The sequence below is a fragment of the Schistocerca cancellata genome, chromosome 10 (genome assembly GCF_023864275.1).
Source record: "Schistocerca cancellata isolate TAMUIC-IGC-003103 chromosome 10, iqSchCanc2.1, whole genome shotgun sequence".
In the NCBI taxonomy this organism is placed as follows: Eukaryota; Metazoa; Arthropoda; class Insecta; order Orthoptera; family Acrididae; genus Schistocerca; species Schistocerca cancellata.
In genome coordinates this window covers 76,943,234-76,968,311 of record NC_064635.1, presented here as the reverse complement: position 1 = coordinate 76,968,311, position 25,078 = coordinate 76,943,234, and the positions used below count along the sequence as shown (strand labels likewise).

Below are 25,078 nucleotides of genomic sequence, written 5' to 3'. Positions count from 1 at the left end.
CCAACGTCAAAGATGTTTTACACCACAAACAATCTTCCAGTTGTAATCAGTCTCTCTGCTATTCTTCGATACATTTTCTAATAGTAATCAATATGCTTTTACTCTCAAAAACAGAAGTAAATTAACATATAATAAGACAAATTATAATAAATCCTGACAAAAATATAAGAAAACATTTACAATTCGGTATCGACAAATACGGTAAAGAAAATAGCATCTCCCAGATCCATTACACCGGGAGCAGAAAGACTTACCCACATCCTTTCGTCTTTCCCTCTCCTTCCCTCTTTCCTGACGAAGCAACCGTTGGCTGCGAAAGCTTGAATTTTGTGTGTATGTTTGTGTTTGTTTGTGTGTCTATCGACCTTACCTTAAGGTAAGTCTTTCCGCTCCCGGGATTGGAATGACTCCTTACCCTCTCCCTTAAAACCCACATCCTTTCGTCTTTCCTTCTCCTTCCCTCTTTCCTGACGAAGCAACCGTTGGTTGCGAAAGCTTGAATTTTGTGTGTATGTTTGTGTTTGTTTGTGTGTCTATTGACCTGCCAGCACTTTCGTTCGGTAAGTCACATCATCTTTGTTTTTAGATATATTTTTCCCACGTGGAATGTTTCCCTCTATTATATAAATATGTAACTTGAAATATGTGGTAGCAAAGAGACCAGGTATTCTGCATAGGGCAACTACAGTATTCAAAATGCAATTGACATGCACATAATAATGCTGAATATGTAATTGTGGTATGCAATTGAAGATGGATGCAAATCTGATATGTGTCTCAGCATAAATGAAGTAAAAAAAAGTGACTGTCTGCTGTATTTTTTCAAGTGAAGTAGTGGTAGGGGTATCCAAAAACTGTGAAAAAAGTATCTTCATGTAAATGAAAAGCTGTGTTAAATATCGACACGTGCGCTCACATGTGGAGAAGCATGTCGAAAAGTGCCTTTTAGTGTCAATTACAGGAAGCTGCAATGTGGGTGAAAGCACTTGTCTCAGCATAACACACAGCCTAGATTTTCAATAAATTGTGAGGAACAGTAACTGAGATAGGCACATGACTTTGTGCGAGTTTATGTAACAGAAGCTGTTAATAGTATTTGTTTTCACATCAGGTCACACCCCCCCCCCCCCTTTTTTTTTTTTTTTTTTTTTTTAAATAAAAGGGTAAGGGTGGACTGGAAACAGTTGATGATGCACCAGATGCAGGTCAGCAGTAGATGTCTTAGAGCAAATGGGACAGGTGTTCTAGCGAAAATGGAGTCTGCCTTTGGAATTTGTATTGGAGAAATTGGGACAAAGCTTGCCCTGTAGTCTCACAGTCGTGGAGATTGTCAGTAAAGTATTATCGGGTTTTCCAACTTTTTTATAATTTATTTATTACTGTATGATAATGTTAGCAATCTATGTAGCAGAAAATTATGTCTTTTATTTCTTCGTTTCTAGTGCCATCAAGACAACCTTTCCCCGTCTTGCAAAATTGGTGAGTGTTTAAAATGTGCATTTGATAATATATTAATTTACAGTAATTGTTTGTTGTGCTTGCTATCTGGTACACTGCCATGTTTTTTATGGAATGTGGCACTAAACATCTTACTTAGTTGTAAAGATATGATGAGAGTAAATATGAAACCATTTGCATTTTATTGTAGGTCATAAGGCTTCCCACTACTTAACACTGTGTGACCAGGAGCACTGCCATTTAAGAGGCACCAGTCCTCTGATCACATTTGACTTTGTTAGAAGTTTAATCTGTGTTTTGAGTCTCTCTTGCCATGTCTTGTGTACCTCAGTGCTAACTTGTTGCAAGAGGTTTTTGTAAGATCTGCTATAAATCAAATATTTTTAGGGAACTTGACAAGAGCATGTTGTTTTATCATTGCTGGACACACAAGCATTGAAGAAAATAAGTGTTCCAATGAAACTGCTGCTTCTGCATAGTTGGTGGTTAAGCAGATGATTCAAAACTTTAAGTAGTAGAAGCAGAGGGACCAAATCGGAGAATCGATTACAACATGCCCCTTCTGTCTCCAGAACATATTGCCTGTACACCCTCTTGTATCCTAGATACCTTTCTCTCTTCGTAAAGAAACAATAAAGTAAGTTCTGTAAGTTCAAGTTTGTATCTCAGATCGTTTCCTTTTGGAACCATTTTTACGTATGTGCTCCTTCTTCTCTGGAAAACTCCATGGAAGAAGTGTCCAGTAAGTTTATTATGGACCTCATTGAGACTCTTTTGGTAAAGTATAATGAACGTAGTCCCTCACAGACAAAAGATGTCGCTTGTGTTGTAGTCACTCATGACACAAATGGAATCCACTGGCAGTGACATATAAAACACACATGTATGCTGTGGAATAATCCAGTTCAAAACTGAATAAAAAAAGGAAAGAATATTGTAAAAGAATTGCATCAGTGACATCAATTAACATTTGTTGTGAAGTGTGACATGACATTTTTATGAAATAACACGTCCCACTTCCAGGCTTCCATGTTGACAAAAGATGTTCGTGACATTTGGTAGTAAGCGTCAAGACATCCCTATGTGGGAGATATTATTATACACCTCAGCAAAAATCAAGAAAGGTGAGCAAAAGAAATTCACCAAATAAATCTATTAACATCGAACATCAAAGGGTTACAGATCAAACAGAGGAAATGTAACGTTGGTGCCGTACCAAAAAACCATCCACATTATATTCCATTTTGGCAACCAAAGTGCAGGACTTGGATTAGTGTTGCTGGAGAAAGATAGAATAAGAAAATCAGTTGCTGTCAAGGACATGTGGCATCAACAACAACCAGTAAAGAAGAATAAAGGTACACAGTGTAGCCTAATAAATTGAACTACAAAAAGAAAGAATATAAGAAGAAGAACTACAAGAAGAAGAAGAAAAAGAAGAAGAAGAAGAAGAAGAAAAAGAAATACTATCTGAAAGAATAATTTAGGAAGATTGAACAAAACATGGAAGTTTGAGATTATATTTTGTTGTCTGTAGCAATTCCGATGACTACGACAACTATTTTCGAGTCAAGTCAGACACTCAAATATTAGAACACTTCATTGCTCGACAAAGATGATTTCCTGTCTCGGGTCGGAGGGCTACGGCTGACTCAGTTGTCTGCAGCGGCACTACGGCATCTGACAGTCGACATGACAGTGGCTCACCTACACACACTGTCCGTGATGCACATCACCTACATGCTGCATCAGTTACACGACTGCTATTCACCAGCATTGCAGCACAGTGAGCTATTTCCATCATCCGGTGAGCATACACTCGGCCCAGAACTGAGATTTCGTGTGCTTTGTTTGTATTTAAACTCCCAAAGATTTGAATTGGTGTTTAAGAGTAAATAAGAAGCGATGTGACATTATGGAAGTAATTTTTAGAGCCAAATATTTATTTTGGGTCTGTATCGTAAGCCTGCAGTCGCACAATGAATGGAAGGGACTTTAACAGCCATATTGGCAAAAGTAGAGGAGTTTATGAATGAGATTAAGACAGAAGGTATTAAGATTTATAAGAAACAGTATAAACAGAATTAAATTATAACATTAATAAACAAGGAGCTAAGATTTCTATTTTTGAAACAAAATATCAAATTTACCTCAGGATTTACATACTGAATAAAAGTGTGACTTAGTAAGAAATGAAGTGAATGAGGACTCAAGACATTAAATGATCAAATCTCAGGTATGTGAGCACAAGTAGAGGTGTTAGAGTGAGGTAACGAAACACTGGGTGCTCAGAACACATTGACTAGCTTGGAGGGACAGCTACAGGAATTAATGGAGCAGAAAATATGAGTAAAAGTAGACTGTGCCAGTACTACACCTAATTCTGTGGATGATATAGAAGAAAACAGAAAAGAGTTTCAATAGTTGTGGAAAGAATTAGAATGTGATTCCAAATACCAGAACAATTTTAAAACATTTTGTCAGCTCAGCTCAGCTCAATGGAGCCATTAAGAGAGAATTTGGGTGTCTGAGTGAGCTTACTGAAGTGTAAACCTAAGTCTGATAAATATTTACCGTATTTACTCGAATCTAAGCCGCACTTTTTTTCCAGTTTTCGTAATCCAAAAAACCGCCTGCGGCTTAGAATCGAGTGCAAAGCAAGCAGAAGTTATGAAAAATGTCGGTACATGCCGCCACAACTAACTTCTGCCGCCGAATATATGTAGCGCTACGCAGGCATACGTTGTAGAGGATAAATACTGGCGCCAAAATCTCAGCGTCAGTAAATAAATTTAAAAAAAAGGAGAAGACGAGCTTTTTTTCTCCGCCGCGAGTTTCGACCACTGCATTTTCATACATTATCCAACGAAGTAAATACAAATTCCGTATTGTTCATCTTCGAATGTAGCACAATTTCAGTGTACTACGAAAATCTGACTGGCAAGACTGTTTGGGATGTTTGTCAATATGGCCAACTCTACGTTCTGAATTTTTTCCTATCTGTGAGAAGAGATGGTTGCTAATAGGAACCTGATGAAATTTGAATCATATACAGTATTCTCTTCACCATAAGAATTATACGAATATAAACATTTTGCCATGTATTCTTTCGTGTTTGCTGCTATCTCATTTAAATCCTGTCTACCTAATAAACTACGAAACTAGAGTGAGACAACAGCAAACGCGGAAGAATATAGGTATCGTGTCATGTTTATATTCGTATTATTCTTATGCCTAATAGTGATACAGTCAGAAATGAAGCACGGCAAGTGACTAGATTTTTAAATCTAAAATGACTCTAATTTCTGTGCAGAATTTGATGTAATAAAGAAGCGACCGCAAAGATTTTCAAACGGAGAAAAATTTTCGCCTAACTTTCGTTCAGAACATGTTCTATCATACACAGTCTATTATTTGATTCTTGTTGATCATTATCAAAGAAAGCAGCAGTGTAAGTAACAACAAATTGCGGTCTCTTGCCATTGTTTCGCTAATGAGACAATTCCTCTTATTTTTTTTTAATTGTACGCGGCGGTAGCGCGCACAAAAGCAAGCCGAGCCGCGACAGGCCGTAAACACGCACTATCAGAATGCGACAAACAATGCATGACACAGTGCAGTAATGCATTTTCAGCTTAAGAGTGACTCAAACACCTATAACAAAGAAAACGGCAATTATCAGATCAAAGCAAAATAAGCAATCGATTCAAACCAGACGAAGCACGTGAAAAAGGAAGGGCACCCGTATAAATACGGACGGAGCGCCTGACGCATAGCAATGGCTACGTGGTAAAGCTTAACTGCTAAGCTTAGACTCGAACCAAACTACTGTAGCTGTATCATTCATTCGACCTAAATTGTGTCTCATATTACAATGGACAAACTTTGTTTCGATTTGGAGGTGCGGCCTAAAACTTTTCTCTCACCTTGAATTTCGAGTCTCAAATTTCAGGTGCGGCTTAGATTCGGGAATTTTTTTTTCCTTTATTTCGAGTCTCATTTTTCAGGTGCGGCTTAGATTCGAGTGCGGCTTAGATTCGAGTAAATACGGTAACTTGTAATGAATACACAGATGAAGATTTGAGATTGAAATTTACTGATGGGCATACGGGTACACTTGCCGGTTGAGGTATTCGTACGTGTACAGGATTTAAATTTTGTACTAATAAGAGTGTAAACATCAGTGAATACTTAAAAGAAGCCTTAAGCTGTAGACGTGTAATTTTAACTTATTTTGTAAACTATTGTCATTTGTGAAAACCAGTCCTCTTGTATCTGAAATTTGATCATCTAGTGTCTAAAGTCCTCATTTACTTTGTTTCTTACCAGGTCACACTGTTCATTTGCTTCAGTCTATGATGCCTTGTTATGACAAGCATTTTGCACAATGTAGGTGATATGTGTATACTTATAAGGAGTGAATGGTTTAGCAGAAAAGCAGGAAGAAACTTAAGGTTCTCCTGACCCTGGAGGGGGTTATCATATATCATGTTGAGCAAAATCAAACAATGGCAACCCCAGGTAGGAATATCAGCAATGTAGGAAAAGAGAGATTGCTACTTACCGTAAAGAAGACACATTAAGCTGCAGACAGGCACAGGAAAAGACAGATTAATACTCACCGTAAAGAAGACATGTCAAGTTGCAGACAGGCACTGCCTGCATCTTAATTTGTCTTCTTTACGGTAAGTACCAGTCTGTCTTATCCTACATTGTTGATATATTACATTGAGGGCACCTAAAGATCATTACGGATGCAGTGTGCCTTAAGTTAAACTGTCATCAAATGGGAGAAAGGCCTAGGCTTTATTTTAAAGCTGTAGAGTGAATTTTTACAATTTACTGTATTTATTTTAATTACTTACCTGATGTGAAGTTACCTTTGTATATACATTTGAACTTAGCAGAGTTTAAATATACAGGGTTATTACAAATGATTGAAGCGATTTCACAGCTCTACAATAACTTTATTATTTGAGATATTTTCACAATGCTTTGCACACACATACAAAAACTCAAAAAGTTTTTTAGGCATTCACAAATGTTTGATATGTGCCCCTTTAGTGATTCGGCAGACATCAAGCCGATAATCAGGTTCCTCCCACACTCGGCGCAGAATGTCCCCATCAATGAGTTCGAAAGCATCATTGATGCGAGCTCACAGTTCTGGCACGTTTCTTGGTAGAGGAGGTTTAAACACTGAATCTTTCACATAACCTCACAGAAAGAAATCGCATGGGGTTAAGTCGGGAGAGCGTGGAGGCCATGACATGAATTGCTGATCATGATCTCCACCACGACCGATCCATCGGTTTTCCAATCTCCTGTTTAAGAAATGCCGAACATCATGATGGAAGTGCGGTGGAGCACCATCCTGTTGAAAGATGAAGTTGGCGCTGTCGGTCTCCAGTTGTGGCATGAGCCAATTTTCCAGCATGTCCAGATACACGTGTCCTGTAACGTTTTTTTTTGCAGAAGAAAAAGGGGTCGTAAACTTTAAACCGTGAGATTGCACAAAACACGTTAACTTTTGGTGAATTGCGAATTTGCTGCACGAATGCGTGAGGATTCTCTACCGCCCAGATTCGCATATTGTGTCTGTTCACTTCACCATTAAGAAAAAATGTTGCTTCATCACTGAAAACAAGTTTCGCACTGAACGCATCCTCTTCCATGAGCTGTTGCAACCGCGCCGAAAATTCAAAGCGTTTGACTTTGTCATCGGGTGTCAGGGCTTGTAGCAATTGTAAATGGTAAGGCTTCTGCTTTAGCCTTTTCCATATGATTTTCCAAACCGTTGGCTGTGGTACGTTTAGCTCCCTGCTTGCTTTATTCGTCGACTTCCACGGGCTACGCGTGAAACTTGCCCGCACGCGTTCAACCGTTTCTTTGCTCACTGCAGGCTGACCCGTTGATTTCCCCTTACAGAGGCATCCAGAAGCTTTAAACTGCGCATACCATCGCCGAATGGAGTTAGCAGTTGGTGGATCTTTGTTGAACTTCGTCCTGAAGTGTCGTTGCACTGTTATGACTGACTGATGTGAGTGCATTTCAAGCACGACATACGCTTTGTCGGCTCCTGTCGCCATTTTGTCTCACTGCGCTCTCGAGCGCTCTGGCGGCAGAAACCTGAAGTGCGACTTCAGCCGAACAAAACTTTTTGAGTTTTTCTACGTATTTGTAGTGTGTCGTGACCATATGTCAATGAATGGAGCTACAATGAATTTATGAAATCGCTTCAATCATTTGTAATAGCCCTGTATAATGTAGGAAGTGTTATTATGTGTTCCATTTGTTTTCAACTGTGGCAGTTGAAAGTTTAGTTGTTAAAAAGAGTTGTGGGCTTCGCGTAAGAGAGCATGTGTTCCAAGTCAAACGAAATTCTCACAGGCAGAATTGCCCATCTGTGTAATATATATCATTGTCACTTCATTGGAGTTAAATGAATACTGAACAAGTTATTGTTAAAAATATGTTAGCAGAGTCAAATAAATGTAGGGAAGAGGAAGGTAAACTATTCTGTAAATGTGATTTTGATGTGCTAACATGTTGTGAGAAGCCATAACTTTGTACTGAAGAGGAGGAAACTAGAATGTAGAGTTGTTCCTGGATGAACTCCTGTTGTGGATACTTAGATAAAATGATCTATGGATGTGAAGGGATGAGAGATTAAGAGAAGCTATAACATCTTACTCATCTACTCCTTGGAGTTTTGAAAACAGAATGTGTTCTTGCTAGGAAAGTTTAAAATATTTAAAATAAGAGCAATAATATTTTAAGGTAGCACAGAGTAGTGAAGAGTTTACAGATGTTATTGCACTGTACTAAAATGAGTGGTCTGTAATATAGTAATAAAAGTGATAAATTTATGTAATACCATCACTCAGGTATCAAATAAAAAGAAGTATAGGCATGAATGTAAATTTAGAGGAGTGTGGAAATGCAAGTGTATATTAACCAGGAAGAGATGGAAAAGTGAGTGCTTTTGATGCAGTGTACCAAGTATAATGAATTTGTTGGAGAGTGAAGGGTAGGGGGACACATGGAAGAGATGACCTACGCCTAGGTCAGATGAATCCACAGGAGGAATGACTTGATGACTTGAACTGAACTTGGCGAGTGGGGGGGGGGGGGGGGGAGGTGTTTGTAAGAGTACACTGCCATCTTAAATTGAAAGGTAATTAAGAAGTATCTGCCTGCAGAAGGTGGTGTAGAAGCAGTAACTGTTGTTACCATTCATGAAATATTCTCCAAACTTGTACAATGTAAAGAGACTTAACCTGGTTATTGTCAAAGGAGGCATGCTTGACTTTGTGAATGTTTGGGATTTGCAGTCAGCAATCGCAGACTGAGTTTAAAGATCAGCCTGTAGCTCCTTGGATGCATAAAAGAAGGTATGTATCTAGTGTATGCATTTATTGAGTTAGAGTGATGTACCACTGGCTGCCTTTGTTGTACAAAAGAGTCACAGTATGCGATCATGAATATAAGCTGACAAAGCAAAAGGAATCTTGCAGAATATTTCACATTCCTTGAATTAGCATGATTACGTTATTATATATAGAATGAAGATATTATCTAAGGTGAATGGAAGTAATCCACAAACCTTGTACTGGAGTAAGGTAAGATAATGAGAATAGGTTTCATAGGGTATTTTGACGCAGAGGACTGGCAACTAACTGGTGACATTAAGTTGCTTGACTTTGTGAATGTTTGGGATTTGCAGTCAGCAATCGCAGACTGAGTTTAAAGATCAGCCTGTAGCTCCTTGGGTGCATAAAAGAAGGTATGTATCTAGTGTATGCATTTATTGAGTTAAAGTGATGTACCACTGGCTGCCTTTGTTGTACAAAAGAGTCACAGTATGCGATCATGAATATAAGCTGACAAAGCAAAAGGAATCTTGCAGAATATTTCACATTCCTTGAATTAGCATGATTACGTTATTATATATAGAATGAAGATATTATCTAAGGTGAATGGAAGTAATCCACAAACCTTGTACTGGAGTAAGGTAAGATAATGAGAATAGGTTTCATAGGGTATTTTGACGCAGAGGACTGGCAACTAACTGGTGACATTAAGTTGTTGGTACATTAAGAGTTAGATGGCTTAGTAAGAAAGATAGTCTCCTTGATATAGAGAAATATAATAAATATGAACCAACCTAAAGATAAAGTAAAAAGTAATTTCGGGATATAATGATTGAAGTGGAGAGCAGGGCTCTTTTTGTTTCTTAAAGGGAAAGTTTTTATATGTGGAAATGAGTACAGTCTAAAATCAAACAATGGAAAATCCAGGATGGAATGTAACAATACTATGAGAAGGAAAGTTGCTACTCACCATATAGCGGAGATGCTGAGTCGCAGATAGGCACAACAAAAAGATTTTCACACTTAAAGCTTTCGGTCAATGGGCTTTGTCAACAATAGACACACATACGCGTGCACACACTCGCGGGAACGCAACTCGTAACACACGACTGTGTCTTGTACACAGAGAATTGTTAATTGGTGATGTGGATATTCTGACAAATATGAAACTATTTGCTTAAAGACAATGTGACTGATAAACATAAGGAGGAGCTATTCCAAACAGTACTCTGATTAATAAAGACAGAACTAAAAGGTATGAAGATTCCATGTTTTTCTCTGTGGTACCAAATTCCACCAGGTGCCAATCATAAATCATTGATTTACTTATTCAGTCTTTCTGAATTGTTACCAGATAAAGCGGCACATCGTGTTCAACAGTCGGTTTATTTTCTTGTCGTGCCACAACTATGAGATTCATTTCCGACCTACGATCGACAAGCAAATTCTGATGCTCTGTCCTGCCTGCCAGCCAGTCCGGACCCAGGATTTGATCAGGAGGAATCGCTTTGTTTTCACATCGATGTCACTGCACAGCAGGCAGTTGATGGTTTTCGTGTTAACTAGCACACACATCGTGGAGACTGTTGCTTCGGATCCTGTTTTGTAGAACGTCATAACTTTTGTACAACTTGGTCGGCTGGCTGGATGCACCACATTATCGTACATCTGACCTCTGTTTTCATCCCATATTTCGACATCGATTCTCTGTTGTGGATGGTGTTCTGCTCTTACATACGGAACACGCAGCCCCTCAGGTAGTGATCCCCTCAGTGCTTTGTTCAGATGTTCTCTGTTTGTTACATGCAGATCATCGGGGTGTATCACACACTAAAGCGTTGACCCGTCGACATGTGCTTTGCCCCGGCTCAGACAGAGACGTTGCCTGCCTGGGTGCCTCCTGTTCACAATGTGCGGCACACCAGGCAGCTCCCCAGGCACCTTTGTCCCCTTGGCCGACACCATTGCTGTATACACTCACTGGCCCACTTCTCAACAGTTATTGGCTGTTGGTTGTTGACACACATTCTTGTGTTCAATGTGTCGTTCGTTGTGTTTCCACATCCACAACTGCCAGCATCTGAGCCCTCTTCAAAATTTTTTCACTCAGAGGCTTGACCACGACATTAGTATCTTATAATGGTACACAATTTTCATCGCCAAATGTGCGGAAGTATTATGTTGTCCGCAGAGGGCGCCTATCATGTGTGTGTGTGTGTGTGTGTGTGTGTGTGTGTGTGTGTGTGTGAGAGAGAGAGAGAGAGAGAGAGAGAGAGATATCACTGTCAGAGCCTGAAGGCTAGCGGAGCTATGTTCGCCCTCAGTTCTCATTGTGTATTGCTGCAGCTTATTGTTTTTTTCCTGCGGGATGTTACTTAAATACTGTGTTCAAGTTGTTAATGCTTCGGTGGCATAATGTTGTGTTCAGTCTATTGGCCGTGTTGTCCTTACACCTCATTACAACATAAATATACAACAACATAAAGAAAATGATAAAGCATCGATACATTAAAATTGTCTGTCACTTGCTGCTACACAAAATTCATATTGTATACTTCCTTACTTAATAAGTATGAAATCTAAGGCGGTTCTGTTACAGTGGAGTTGTCATTCTGTTCTCATGCCATGCTTGCATCCTCCAGTTGCTTTCCACATTCCACTGGGATGTCCAGAATGAAAGGACTTGTGTTTCAGGAGATCATAGAAATGATGCCAAACCAGTTGGCTCCCTTGCAGCATTTCTGACCCTGGCTTAAACCCAGACAACCGTGCCCTAGAAATTGCATCTGACGGTGGCTCCCAGTTTATAGCCTTCACATTCAGACACTTCTGCCAGCTCAGTGGCGCAAACACCTGACCGTCGGCCCCTTTCTGCCTGGTGTCTATTCTGAGGTGGAGCAGAGATCGAGACATTTGAGATGCAATTGTGGAAAGCTGTGCAAGTTATGTCCTCTGAGGAAGTTCTCAATAGCTTATTTGACTTGTCTTGACCCAGCACCATTAATTGACCTAGCCCTTCTGCAGTTGTTCACAGGTGCAGACCCCTTCCATTATTTGACCTTCTGCATCTGACTGTGAGCTCAGAGCCTCTGGTCATGTGCACCGTACTATCGTGTGGGCATCCCGAATCTGGATTCGCACCATTGGCTGAGCCACTGGGTGGATTTGAGGTGACATGACGAGCAACAGACATTCCCTGCTTCCAAAGTTTAGACTGAATGGGAATGTTGGACACAGCTGCAGACAAGATCCCTCCCTTCCCCCCATCCCCCCCCCCCCCCCCCCCCACAAAACTTGGTGAGCAATCGACAGACACACTCCTACTGCCAGGCATATCTGTAGCCCAGTTGGCAGGCATAAGGCCGCCCTCACCCCACCTCCACTGACAACAGGGCTCTACCTGCAGTGGCTGAATAATTTTTGGCCCTGCCACTGGCTGAACAGTCTGCAAAAGGAATGAGTGCCAATGGAGACGGGAACCCTGCCCAGTGTCCCCAGCCTCTCAGCACCCAACCTTCTGGATGAGGGCTCAAATGACGTTATAACCTGCTGTTTACTACTGTGGCCTAACCACAGTACAGGCTGTTCGAAAATGAATGAAGAGATCTTGAAAAAGTGCTACCAAAAAAAAGGTCAAGATAATGCAACAATCAAATGTCAAATTGAAGAGAGAGAGATAAAATGTTCTTCATATCTTAAAAAGTTTGAATGTGAGCTCTATTTCTTGCTCTGCAGGCATCAAAACAATGCTCGATTTATTGCCGTATGTTTTGTAGGATCTCTGGTGCTACAGTGGTGATGCCTGTCAAAATTCGCTTTCGTAAATGTCTTATATTTCAAATTTTTTCTGCATTGGCAGTGTTCTGTATGTTGCCCCAGAAAAGAAGAGAGAAGGGGGTAAGATCAGGACTTCTTGGAGGCCAGGGAAATGGCACATTCCTACGAATCCAACCATTTGGAAATCTGTTGTTCCAGTTCTGAGTTCCAGTCTGGTACACAATGTTAATCTGCCAGAAAGTTTCATATCAGCAGGAGACAAGATGTAAGTGTTTGTCGTGACTGATAGAAAAATATTGGACAAATAATTTAGTAAACTGCTGTATTTATTTATCTGTTAACAATGGAACTGTTGATTTGTGAATCCTCATGTTTGTATGCTAGGCCAAACTCATACTGTTTATCTGGATGGTTTCAGATTTTTCTTGAGGTTCTGTTACATTCCGGAAATACTTAAAAACATTTTTTTTATTTCAAAATTACAATCATGAAACTAATAATAAATGCATTATTTTCATTGTAGCTTCCACATTGTTCAAAAAACCTCTCTTGATTTGGAATTTTTTTTTTTTTTTTTTTTTTTTTTTTTTTTTTTTTTTTTTTTTTTTTTTTTTTGGATATACAACTCCTGTAAAATTCTTAGATTTTTTGAGATTGATGCTTTTAAGATGAAAAATTATAACACAGTTGCAATAAAGATATTTGACACAGAAGTTAAAACTTAAAACATTGTTAAAGCTTGTTACACTGAAAAATTTGATTTCTCTTTTTCAGAGAATATAAGAAAAATTGGAATTGTCAATTTTTGAAAAAAAAAAAAAAAAAGAAAAAGAGTTCAAATAAAAAGATTAGGTGACTACATAAAAAGAATGGGGGCAATATTTTAAACCTGAAGATACAGCTTTGTCACTGAGTGGGTTGGCGCAGAGGTTAGCATACTGGACTCACATTCGGCAGGGGGGGTTCAAACTCACATCAGGATCCATAAACCGCTTCAGGCAAATTCCGGGATGGTTCCTCTGAAAGGGCACAGCTGATTTCCTTCCCCATTCTTCCCTAATCCAAACTTGTGCTCTGTCTCTAATGACCTCATTGCTGATAGGACATGAAACAATTATCTCCTCCTCCAACACTGTTTATCAGAATATTTTCATCTTTCAAATAATATAAAAGGCAATAAAATACCTTTCTCCATTCCAGAGAAAGTGTGTTTTAATGTTTAATATATGGAAAAAAGTCAACATTTTTCCATCTGTGCTAGCCTGGAACCAGGAATTTGCTTTGGATTAAACAGTATAATGCAGCTTTCTTACTAACACCCATCCCATCTCCCCCCCGCCACATACACACGCGCGCGCACACACACACACACACACACACACACACACACACACACACACACACGCTCACTCGCCTATGCCTGAATTAATGTAGACTATACAGCAAATAAACCTCTGCAACAATAGTGTATGCAGTTTGTGTTTATTTTCCATTGTGTTTGCAAGTTCTTGATATTACTCAAACATATGTGGTAATATGTTTGTAGAAACATAGCTGTGCCCAAATTAAAAAGTATATGCAAGAATCACATCCGAAATTGTTCTGTAGTAAATGTCAAGAAATTTTTGATTTTGACACACAGTTTACAGCCCCAGTGGAATCATAACTTTAACCTCCAACATGACCTAATCATTCCTTCTTTTCTTCATTGATTGAGCTTGGTGCAGAGCTGATGTTTCCAGTCACAAGAGAGAAGGTGGTGCTCTGTCCAGCTGACCTTAATCTTAATCATTTATTTGAGACTGCTTTAAAATTTTTGGAGAAAAATGTTTTTCCTTCCTCAAAGGACTGTTGCTTCCTGTATGCAAAGAAATATCTTTATAAATTTGTTTTTAATTATATTGGAAAGTGTAGGATGTTGCTTGTAAGAAATTAAACCCTTCCATTACCTTCCATAATACTTTGTATGTAAATAACTGTAAATGTATGTGTATTTTTTGTGGAAAGTGACCCAACACAGTCCGCATGAAATTTTTTTGTAATTTGTGGTGAGTGAAGGAAAAAAAATGGTATTAGGTTTGTACTGTCTGGCTGCCCATAATTCTTTTACAACCCACTGTATATATGCTCTCATCATTGTCGTCATTGTCATCATCATCATCAGCAGCAGCAGCAGCAGCAGCAGCTTTGAGTATCTGATGTTTGGTGACTACATTGATGGTTCAATCCAGAGACTGTGTGGTCTTCCCAATGGTTGATATTGTAGCACTTTGCCTGGCAGCGCATTCTCTAGCATCCTCAGAACACACTGGTGTCATTTAGATTGGTGCATTTGTACATTATGTACCATTTCTTTTATGTACCATAGTTTCCTGTGTATTCACTTCTCACTCTGTCCCACGTTTCATAGCGAATGTAAAAGTTTTATTTGTGCCATGTGTATGCTGGTTCGAAGTCTGACATTTGTTCCACTGTAGAACAACTATTTTTGATGTCACATTGTGAAATCTGTATTGTTTCTTCCCCCATTTTTTTTATCAAAATTTCTTTGTAATTTGCCTACACAACACCACTCTTCAAGTGTGGAATCTACAATCTGAGTGCAGCCAATGCCTGACTGTGAGCAGCACTGCCAGTTTGTGTGTGTGGACTCTTGGTGCTCATATATGGCTTTTGGAAATCAGTGTTGCTTCAGAAATCTTGTCAGTTACAGGATTAATCATATGTTAGTCGCACACTGTTGTAGACATTCTCAGTATTCATGTTCCACGACTCTTCTGCCATGAGAATAGCAGTGAGAGGTCTCTCAGTTAATAGGTGGCCACTCAATGTTCCTCCATTTTTATTTGAGATTATGTTCTACCTTTTCCCAAGCTACTTCCAGATTTATGAAGATGTATCCATGCTGATTTCCAACCTGTAGATGAAGGCCAAAAATCTCTCATACAGCAAGAACCTAATAATCATGCTGTTGTGTTTTGAGGTTTAATTATTGTAGAGTATTTGAAATGTCAAAAAATGTAGTGTGATGTAGTTAGAAACTGTATGTTTTAGTGTAGCATTTGTAATTATATATTTCTTATGTTCTGTTAAGGATGGGACTTACCTACACACGTCAGCATGCATACCTTACTGGAAGCCAAATTTCATTGTGAATGGTGCTGGTGATCCGGGTGAATTTGCTGACCAGTTCATTGAGCACTTTTTCACACTCTATGATGACAGCGATCGAACGAAACTCCGTGGATTGTACCACAAGAATGCTTACTTCTCATTGAGCTGTTTGTGTTTGGATGCACAAATGACAACTCCAAATGCAAGGTAAGCCTCTCTCTCTCTCTCTCTCTCTCTCTCTCTCTCTCTCTCTCTCTCTCTCTCTCTCTCTCTCTCTCTCTATCTCTCTATCAACCCATGGTAAGCAACCAAAAAAATAAATAAATAAAATTAAAGAAATTTTTGCATTATTGTCTCTTTTATTGAAAAACAAAGAATTGAGACTGTTGTGAAATACTCCATTAACAGAGTTCTCCATACATAATTCTGATAGGGCAAGAACTGTGAATGCTTTATGTGAGGAACTATCCAAGAATTTCCTGAAGCGACTTAGGAAAACCACAGAAACCAGAAATTAGAATGACTAGGTATGAGTCAATGCCTTAACAACTGCAGTACATCACAGTGGGTTTTTATTTTATTTTTTAGGAAGGAGGCTGGGTATAATAGTTTTAATACAAGAAACCGCAAGATTGTAATTTTCACATGAAAGCATGAAGGTGGTGATATTCAAGGTAATACTTTTAAAACATCGTTGATTGTGCTAAAATAGTCAATTCCCTCTGGTTTCATTTGGTGTTGATTTCCATCTCATCCTTTATTGATCAGTGACTGACTTATTCCCAATATGAAAGTGTCTGTGGCTTTGTCAAATCTTGTATTTCCATTATTTTCCTTGTTTTTTATATTACTTTTCTTTTTCCAGAAGGTCTTTACAAAAATTCTGCACACTGTGAAATTTTAGACAAAATATATTATTTCATAATACACTACTGGCCATTAAAATTGCTACACCATGAAGATGATGTGCTACAGACGTGAAATTTAACTGACAGGGAGAAGATGCTGTGATATGCAAATGATTAGCTTTTCAGAGCATTCACACAAGGTTAGTGCTGGTGGCGACACCTGCAACGTGCTGACATGAGAAAAGTTTCCAACTGATTTCTCATACACAAACAGCAGTTGACCAGCGTTGCCTGGAGAAACGTTGTTGTGATGCCTTGTGTAAGGAGGAGAAATGCGTACCATCATATTTGCGACTTTGATAACGGTTGAATTGTAGCCTATTGCGATTGCGGTTTATCGTATCACGACATTACTGCTTGCGTTGGTCGAGATCCAATGACTGTTAGCAGATTATGGAATCGGTGAGTTCTGGAGGGTAATACGTAACGCCGTGCTGGATCCCAACAACCTTGTATCACTAGCAGTCAAGATGACAGGCATCTTATCCGCATGGCTGTAACGGATCGTGCAGCCACGTCTCGATCCCCGAGTCAACAGATGGGGACATTTGCAAGATGATAACCATCTGCACAAACAGTTCGACAATGTTTGCAGCAGCATGGACTATTAGCTCAGAGACCGTGGCTGCAGTTACCCTTGACGCTGCATCACAGACAGGAGCGCCTGCAATGGTGTACTCAACGATGAACCTGGAATGGTAAAATGTCTTTTTTTTTTTTTCGGATGAATCCAGGTTCTGTTTACAGCATCATGATGGTCGCATCCGTGTTTGGCGACATCGCGGTGGATGCACATTGGAAGCATGTATTTGTCATCACCATACTGGCGTATCACCTGGCATGACGGTATGGGGTGCCATTGGTTACATGTGTAGGTCACCTCTTGTTCGCATTGACAGCACTTTGAACAGTGGACATTATATTTCAGATGTGGTGCGACCTGCGGCTCTACCCTTCATTCGATCCCTGCAAAACCCTACATTTCAGCAGGATAATGCACGACCACATGTTGCAGGTCCTGTATGGGCCTTTCTGGATACAGAAAATGTTCGACTGCTGCCCTGCCCAGCACATTCTCTAGATCTCTCACCAACTAAAAATGCCTGGTCAATGGTGGCCGAGCAACTGACTCATCACAATACGCCAGTCACTACTCTTGATGAACTGTGGTATCATGTTGAAGCTGCACGGGCAGCTGTGCCTGTACATGCTATCCAAGCTCTGTTTGACTCAATGCGCTGGTGTATCAAGGCCGCTATTATGGCCAGAGGTGGTTGTTCTGGGTACTGATTTCTCAGGATCTATGCACTCAAACTGCGTGAAAATGTAATTGCATGTCAGTTCTAGTATAACATATTTGTCCAATGAATACCCATTTATCATCTGCATTTGTTCTTGGTGTAGCAATTTTAATGGCCAGTAGTGTATATACTTGGGAAATTGGTGTGATTATGGCATCTCATTGTATAAAATGGAAGCAATCTTTTGCATGCAGTATCAGTTCTTTTTTCATCCACGTACTGTGGCAATTATCACCTCTTCAGGAGATTAGTAGCTGTCGTGGTCAGCTGTCCAAAGATTAGTTTTATGTTGTTCATCAGGGTAGTGCACATTGTGCGAGACTTTTTATCTCAGTGTAACCAATACAACCTACTCGGCATAGAGTGTGGTACTGAAGGTGGCGTGAAGGACGTGGGAGCAGAAGCAGCTTTCACTCAAATGGGGTTTGTTGTGGTTGTGCAGTGCTATGGCCAACCTTAGGTTAACATAGCTGTCAGCTGTGTAGAAGCGAGTGGATTATTTTCAACTGAAACAAAGTCTTGTATATGTACTGCACCTGTTGCTGCAATTGGGAGATGGTGATACACAACTCGATGCCTGAACCTGAATTGGAGGGGAAGGACAGATTGACTGAGTAGCTTGCAGAGAGTTTAAGGGGGGCCACAAGCCCACCAAGTAAAATGCCAGTCCCTACTGCAGTCAGAGGGGCTCGTATTATAGGTTATTCTCAGTTGCAAATACAACCAACCAGCAGCTGTGTAAGGAAATGACGACAATGAAAATTTGTGGCAGACTGAGACTCAAAACTGTATTTCTTACTTTATGCAAGAGATCTCCTTAGCTGCTTTGGCTATACGTGCACAACTCACAGCCAGACCTAAACTTCCATATGGCATCATTTCTGCATTACTACCTGTAACTGTACACACGTTATGTAGTTCCCAAACGGGGGATGACATTTTATGAATCCCAAGACGAGTCTACAACAGCCGCCGTGAATTGCACCTGTGACTCGTCAACCTGCAACAACAGCAGTGTCTATAGCACACTCATTTGTGGTGACACAGTGTGACCTACACACTGAGCCAGCTTTCTGTCAAAATCTAGTTGTGGCAAGATTCTGGTGAGCTGTATAAAATCCGAATTGATTAGTTTAAAAAAAAAGAAAAAGTGTAGTGGTGCTTATGTTGTGGGGTAAACTGCAAGTGGTTTTACGAGCAGAGTTTGTGGGCATACTAGAGTGTCATGACTAGCTGTATGGCAGTATTAAGCTGAGTTTAATCGAACATGTGTTATCGTAGACATTGTATGCTGTGGTGATGAGAAGAATGGATGCAGATGTTCCATGCAAAATCAGAATGTGACTATTGAGAAAATAAAATCAGTATTTGGAAATGAAATAAAAATGACAAAATACAACACTGACAGCAGATCAGTGAGTCACATAATGAAAAGCAAGAAATCCAAAAGTAACATACTGCAATTATAGATGACACTTTCCACCTTACCAGAGGACCTAAATTTGGAAACAAATGATAACCACATTGGAACAAAGCAAAGATTCAGATGTAGCCACTATTCCAGGCTCTTCACATGATAATTTGGAGGAGCGTGTAGTTGACTTAGTCAATAATGAAGCACAAGAAAGAACTGAATCGTCTTTAGATACACTTCATTCTAATGCAGAACACACAGAACAGAGTGTGAACTACAGAAAATTTGGGACAAATTAACTAAGGTTAAGGAGGATTTAATAAAAGAAGGTGTAGTGGAGACAGTGGACTGTCAGCTGAGATGATAGAGGAGATAGAGGGTGGCATAGCAGAGTGGGGAACTGCTTTCAGCTTTAGATTTCTGTATTGCAGTCTCTTAATTCAATTCCTACCTTCTTTAGAACTGTAATTACTCTTAACTATCCCATATTTCACAACTGATGCAGTGATGCATTACTACCTGGCAAACAGTAGACATTAACAAATTTTAGCCAGCAATTACAGAGTGATTAACTTTCTCTACTTGGAGGGCCTTCATGAAGAACGAGTGATTGTAGGACAGTGAAATTTTTTGGAAACATTGAAAGGACATGTGTGAAAGAAATAACAAATACACATTCTAATTTCCCCACAAGAGAGTAATATTTGTTAATTGCATACCACGTTTATGTTCCAGGTTTCAAATATTGCTCATTGTGGCAAACACCTGCATCTGCGACAGCCTGGAACTCCACTAGAGATATCGTTTCACTATTGTCCACAGTATTTTTCGAATGGTGGACTGTGGAATATTTATCTGTTGTGATGCTGCCAATGAACAGCTTGAAGATTACACATCGTGCCCAGCATTCTCAGCTATGGGAACAGTAACTTCTTCAACAATTTGTGGCGCTGTCGGCTGTCGGCCTCTTGCCGGAGCAATCCTAAACTGCCAGTTAATTCAAAATTCTGAATCGTGTTCTCCAGTCCCGGTGTGTAAAGGGGATCTCTACATATTCCTTCAATGCATCAATACTCGTGAAGAGCAGCAGCATTATTGCCATTGTTTTGATAAAACAGCTTTATGAGTAAAAGCTTTCTCACCTTGTCCAGAGCCATGTTGACCGTCTGCAGCTGCTACCTACATCAGAGTACTAGCGGTGCCTAACGGCAAGTCGTGACACTAACACTACTAACAATGCATATCCTGCAGCACACAGTCTGAACATCGTTCCTACCCGTACCCTCAGGTAGCAAAAGCTTAATTATAACCACCCTGTACACTGTAGAACCTAGGTGAGTTATTTTTTCTATGCAAGTGGAGGTGGGTGTTAGCTCCATCACTTTTGGAAGGGGGAATCAAAGAGGATAAACTCTTAGCTATGAGAAAAATATAAAGATAATGGGCTAACATCCAGGTATGACTATTGAAGCATAAAAGAGGAGGGCATTTGATGAAACACAAAGTTCAGAATTACAGGAGTGAGTGACTGTACAGAGGAGTAAAATAAGTGCAGTACATGAGACAGATTGAAAACCAACTATGAATATGGCCTATGGTAGGAGTAGCTTATCTCAATATACATGTTTGAAGGAGAAAGTAGAGTTATAAATGCTGTTAACATGATGTTGTACTTTAATTTGTGTGTATGTATGTATGGTGTGTTGGAAAGAAGGAAAAGGAAGATACACTATTACTGTGGAAAAAGTAAAAGATTGTGTAAAAATAATCTTTCTGTGGAAAGATGTGTATCTTGATGGTTACTACGTTTGAAAAGTCTGTGCAAAAATAAAAACTACTTACGTGTTTGGGGTAAACCTTTTTTATTTTTCGACATGGTCTCCTTTGAGACTTATACACTTTGTCCGATACTGTTCTAATTTGTTGATCCCTTCCGAATATTAGGAATTGTCCAAGTCTGCAAAATAGCTATTAATTGCTGCAATCACCTCCTCGTTTGAAATAAAATCTTTGTCCCACCAGCCATTTCTTCAAATTGGGGAACAAGTAGTAGTCCGAGGGATCCAAGTCTAGAGAATAGGGGGGATGTGAAACGAGTTGGAATCCTATTTCCATTAATTTTGCGACCACAGCTGCTGAGGTGTGTGCTGGTGTGTTTTCGTGATGGAAAAGGACTTTTTTGCAGTCCAATCGCCGGCATTTTCCTTGCAGCTCGGTTTTCAAATGGTCCAATAACGAGAAATAATATGCACCTGTAATAGTTTCACCCTTTCCCATTTAGTTGATGAGGATTATCCCTTGCGAATCCCAAAAGACAGTCGCCATAACCTTTCCGGCTGAAGCAATGGTCTTCACCTTTTTTGGTGCAGATTCTCCCTTGGTAAACCATTGTTTAGATTGTTATTTGGTCTCAGTAGTATAATAATGTAACCACGTTTGATCCACAGTGACGAAATGGCGCTTAAAGTCCTGCGGATTCTTCCTGAACAGCTGCAAACCATTCTTGCAACATTTCACACGATTCCATTTTTGGTCAGGTGTGAGCAATCGTGGAACCCATCTTGTGGATAGATTTCTCGGGACCAAATGTTTATGAAAAATATTATGTACCCATATATTTGAGATGCCCACAGTACTAGCAGTCTCATGCACCTTAACTTTTCTGTCATCCATCACCATATCAATGATTTCTGGAGTCGTAACCTCCACAGGGCATCCAGAAAGTTCAACATCACTTGTGCCCATATGACCACTCCGAAAATTTTGAAACCACTTATGAACTGTTGTAATCAAAGGTGCAGAGTTACCGTAATGCTTATCAAGCTTCTTTTAGTCTCCTGAGGTGTTTTGCCTTTCATAAAGTAGTGACAATCACTTGACTTCCTTGATTCACACGAATGCCAAACACAAAGAAATAGACCAATATGGCTGAAACTTGGTGTGCGTTCTTTCCAAAGATGCTACTAATTAAACATGACCTCGATACGCACCGGTCGTGCCATTTCTCGGACTTTGCACGGACTTTTCAAATGCCCATTATACTTACATTGATACTGTTGGTTTCAAGGTTTCTCTAAAGTTGCAGAGTAGTTGAACTTGCCTGAGTTTGTTAATGTGTCCCATATACCCATTTGAAGATGACATAATAAAGAAGTGAATTTTTCATGCTATTCTTCAGGTTTGGAAAAATAGGTAACTGACTATAGAATGCCCAACAACAATGGTTCTTAACTATTCAAAGTGTGTAACTCCTCTTGCTCGGTGGCAGTTTTATGAATGCTGAAAATGTCTGATGATGAAACTGCCATATAATAATGGATGTGGTGTTCTCTGTAACAACTACACAGAGCAATATCCCAGTATAGCTCCATGTTTTGTAGTCTCATATACTCTTCTTAGAGGAATCCCCTTTTTTTTCTTTTTAATTTTTATTTGAGATAGTAAATGATATCGTTAGGTATATGAGAGTTTTCTATGGGAAGTTTTGGGTAATTTAGTCCATGGAATTTGTTTAATTTGAATGTAGAGTTTACAAAGGCATACGTGATTACTGCGTCATGTTGCTAACTTCTTCACTTGGCTTCAGTAGTAAGATGTTTAGGACTAGTTTTTGGGAACTGTATGGGTGAAACTGGGGAAGATTGTTGTGTAGAGTATGCCAAACATCTTCATTCTCCAGCTCCTTGGCAAAGAAGCTGTTAGGAAGGGAATTGTGGGCTGGAGGGAGTGGGGGAGGGGAAGTATCAGTCTTTGGGGTCTATTTATTAAAACCTTTATTCACAGGCTTGCCTAGGGCGTAGCAGTACAGTGATTCCCGAAAATATTATGAGGGTGACTGGAAAAGCCTGAATTCTGCAAGAAATATCTTTGATTAGATGAAATATGGAAGATTAGACTAAATGGCTACTGGACTGTAGATCCTGGTAATGATGAGTAGTTCATTAGATAAAACAAAGAAACATTGTAAAACAGTTTAATGAGCAATGTCGGTATGAAATATTTGTTAACCAATATCCTGTATCAACATCTGCATCTACATATATACTCTGCAAGCCACCATATGTGCATGGCAAAAGGCACCCTGTACCACTACTATGTAGTCAAATCTGTTCCATTCACAAATAGTCAACTCAGAAATAGAGTGAGGGAAAAATGACTATCTATATGCCTCTGTGTGAGCCATGGTGGCCTTACATAAAATTTACATTGACAGCAGTAGAATCATTCTGCAGTCAGCCTGAAATGCCAATTCTCTACATTTTGTCACTGTGATCCTCGAAAAGAAAGTTGCATTCACTCCTGTGATTTCCATTTGAGTTCTCAAAGCGTTTCCATAATACTTGTAACCTGCCAGTTACTTGTAACCTACCAGTTACAAACCTAACAGTCCACCTCTGAATTGCTTTGATGTCTTCCTTTAGTGTGGACTCCAAACACTTGGACAGTACCCAACAATGGGTTGCACTAGTGTCCTTTATGCAGTAGCCTTTACAGATGAACCAAACTTCGCGAAAATTCTCGCAGTAAACCAAAGTCGACCATTCACCTTACTGCAGTACTTACATCCTCATTCCATTTCATACTGCTTTGCAACATTATATCTAGATATTTAATGGACATGACTGTGTTAGGCAGCACACTACTAATGCTGTGTTTGAACACACACTACTAATGCTGTATTCGAATACCGTTGGTTTGTTTTTCCTACTTACTTGTGTTAACTTATGTTTTTCTACATTTATAGCTAGCTGTCATTCATCTCTAAGTCATGTTGTATCCTCCTACAGTCACTCAACAATGGCACCTTCCCATACGTCACAGCATCATCAGCAAACGGCTGCAGACTACTGCTTACCCTGTCCGCCAGATCATTTATGTGTATAGAAAATATCAGCAGTCCTGTCACACCTCCCTGGTGCTCTCCTGACGATACCCTTGTCTCTAGTGAACACTCGCTGTCGAGAATGACAGACTGGGTACCTTATGTAAGAAATCGAGCCACTTGCCTATCTGGGAACATATTCCGTATACTCATACATTCGTTATCAGTTTTCAGTGTGGCTTGAGTCAAATATTTTTCAGAAACTAGGAATGTATAGTCATCCTGTTGCCCTTCAATCATAGTCCACACAATATCATGTGAGAAAAGGGCAAGCTGAGTTTCACACGAGCAATGCTTTCTAAAGCTGTGCTGATTTGTGGGCAGAAGCTTTTCCCTCTCAAAGAAATTTATTTGATCAGAACTGAGAAGATGTTCAAGGATTCTGCAACAAACTGAAGTTAAAGATACTGGTCTGTATTTTTGCAGGTCCATTCGTTTATGCTTATTATATACAGAAGTCCCCTGCACTTTTTTTTTTTTCAGTCACTTGGAACTTTGCACTGGGTGAGAGATTTGCAATAAATATAAGCTAAGTAATGGGCCACTGCCATAGAGTACTCTGTGTAAAAAAACTAATTGGGATTCCATTAGGATCTGGCTACTTATTTCCTTTCTACTCCTTATTTCTCTCCACCAAGGACGCTTATTACTATGTCCTCTGTATAAGAATCTATATGATGGTCAAACAACAGTATGCTTGTACATTTCTCCTGTGTGAACTTTTCTTAAATGTGAAATTTAAAACTTCAGCTTTATTTATGTTACCTTTTATTGCCCCAACAGATTGGTCAACGATTGACTGGATAGAAGCTGTAGACCCACTTAATGATTTTACGTAGTGGCAAGATCAG

At 39.6% G+C, this 25,078-nt stretch overlaps 1 protein-coding gene across 4 annotated transcripts in view; it reads left to right on the top strand.

Annotated features, from left to right (window-relative positions):
* The window catches only part of LOC126106899 (nuclear RNA export factor 1-like), a 299,293-nt gene that overhangs the window by 240,587 nt on the left and 33,628 nt on the right, over positions 1–25,078 (top strand). For all 4 annotated transcript variants that reach the window (XM_049913313.1, XM_049913314.1, XM_049913315.1 and 1 more), the window contains 2 exons: positions 1,443–1,479; positions 15,703–15,929. In XM_049913313.1, the coding sequence (XP_049769270.1) occupies positions 1,443–1,479; positions 15,703–15,929 (264 nt within the window). The remainder of the gene's footprint in view (positions 1–1,442; positions 1,480–15,702; positions 15,930–25,078) is intronic.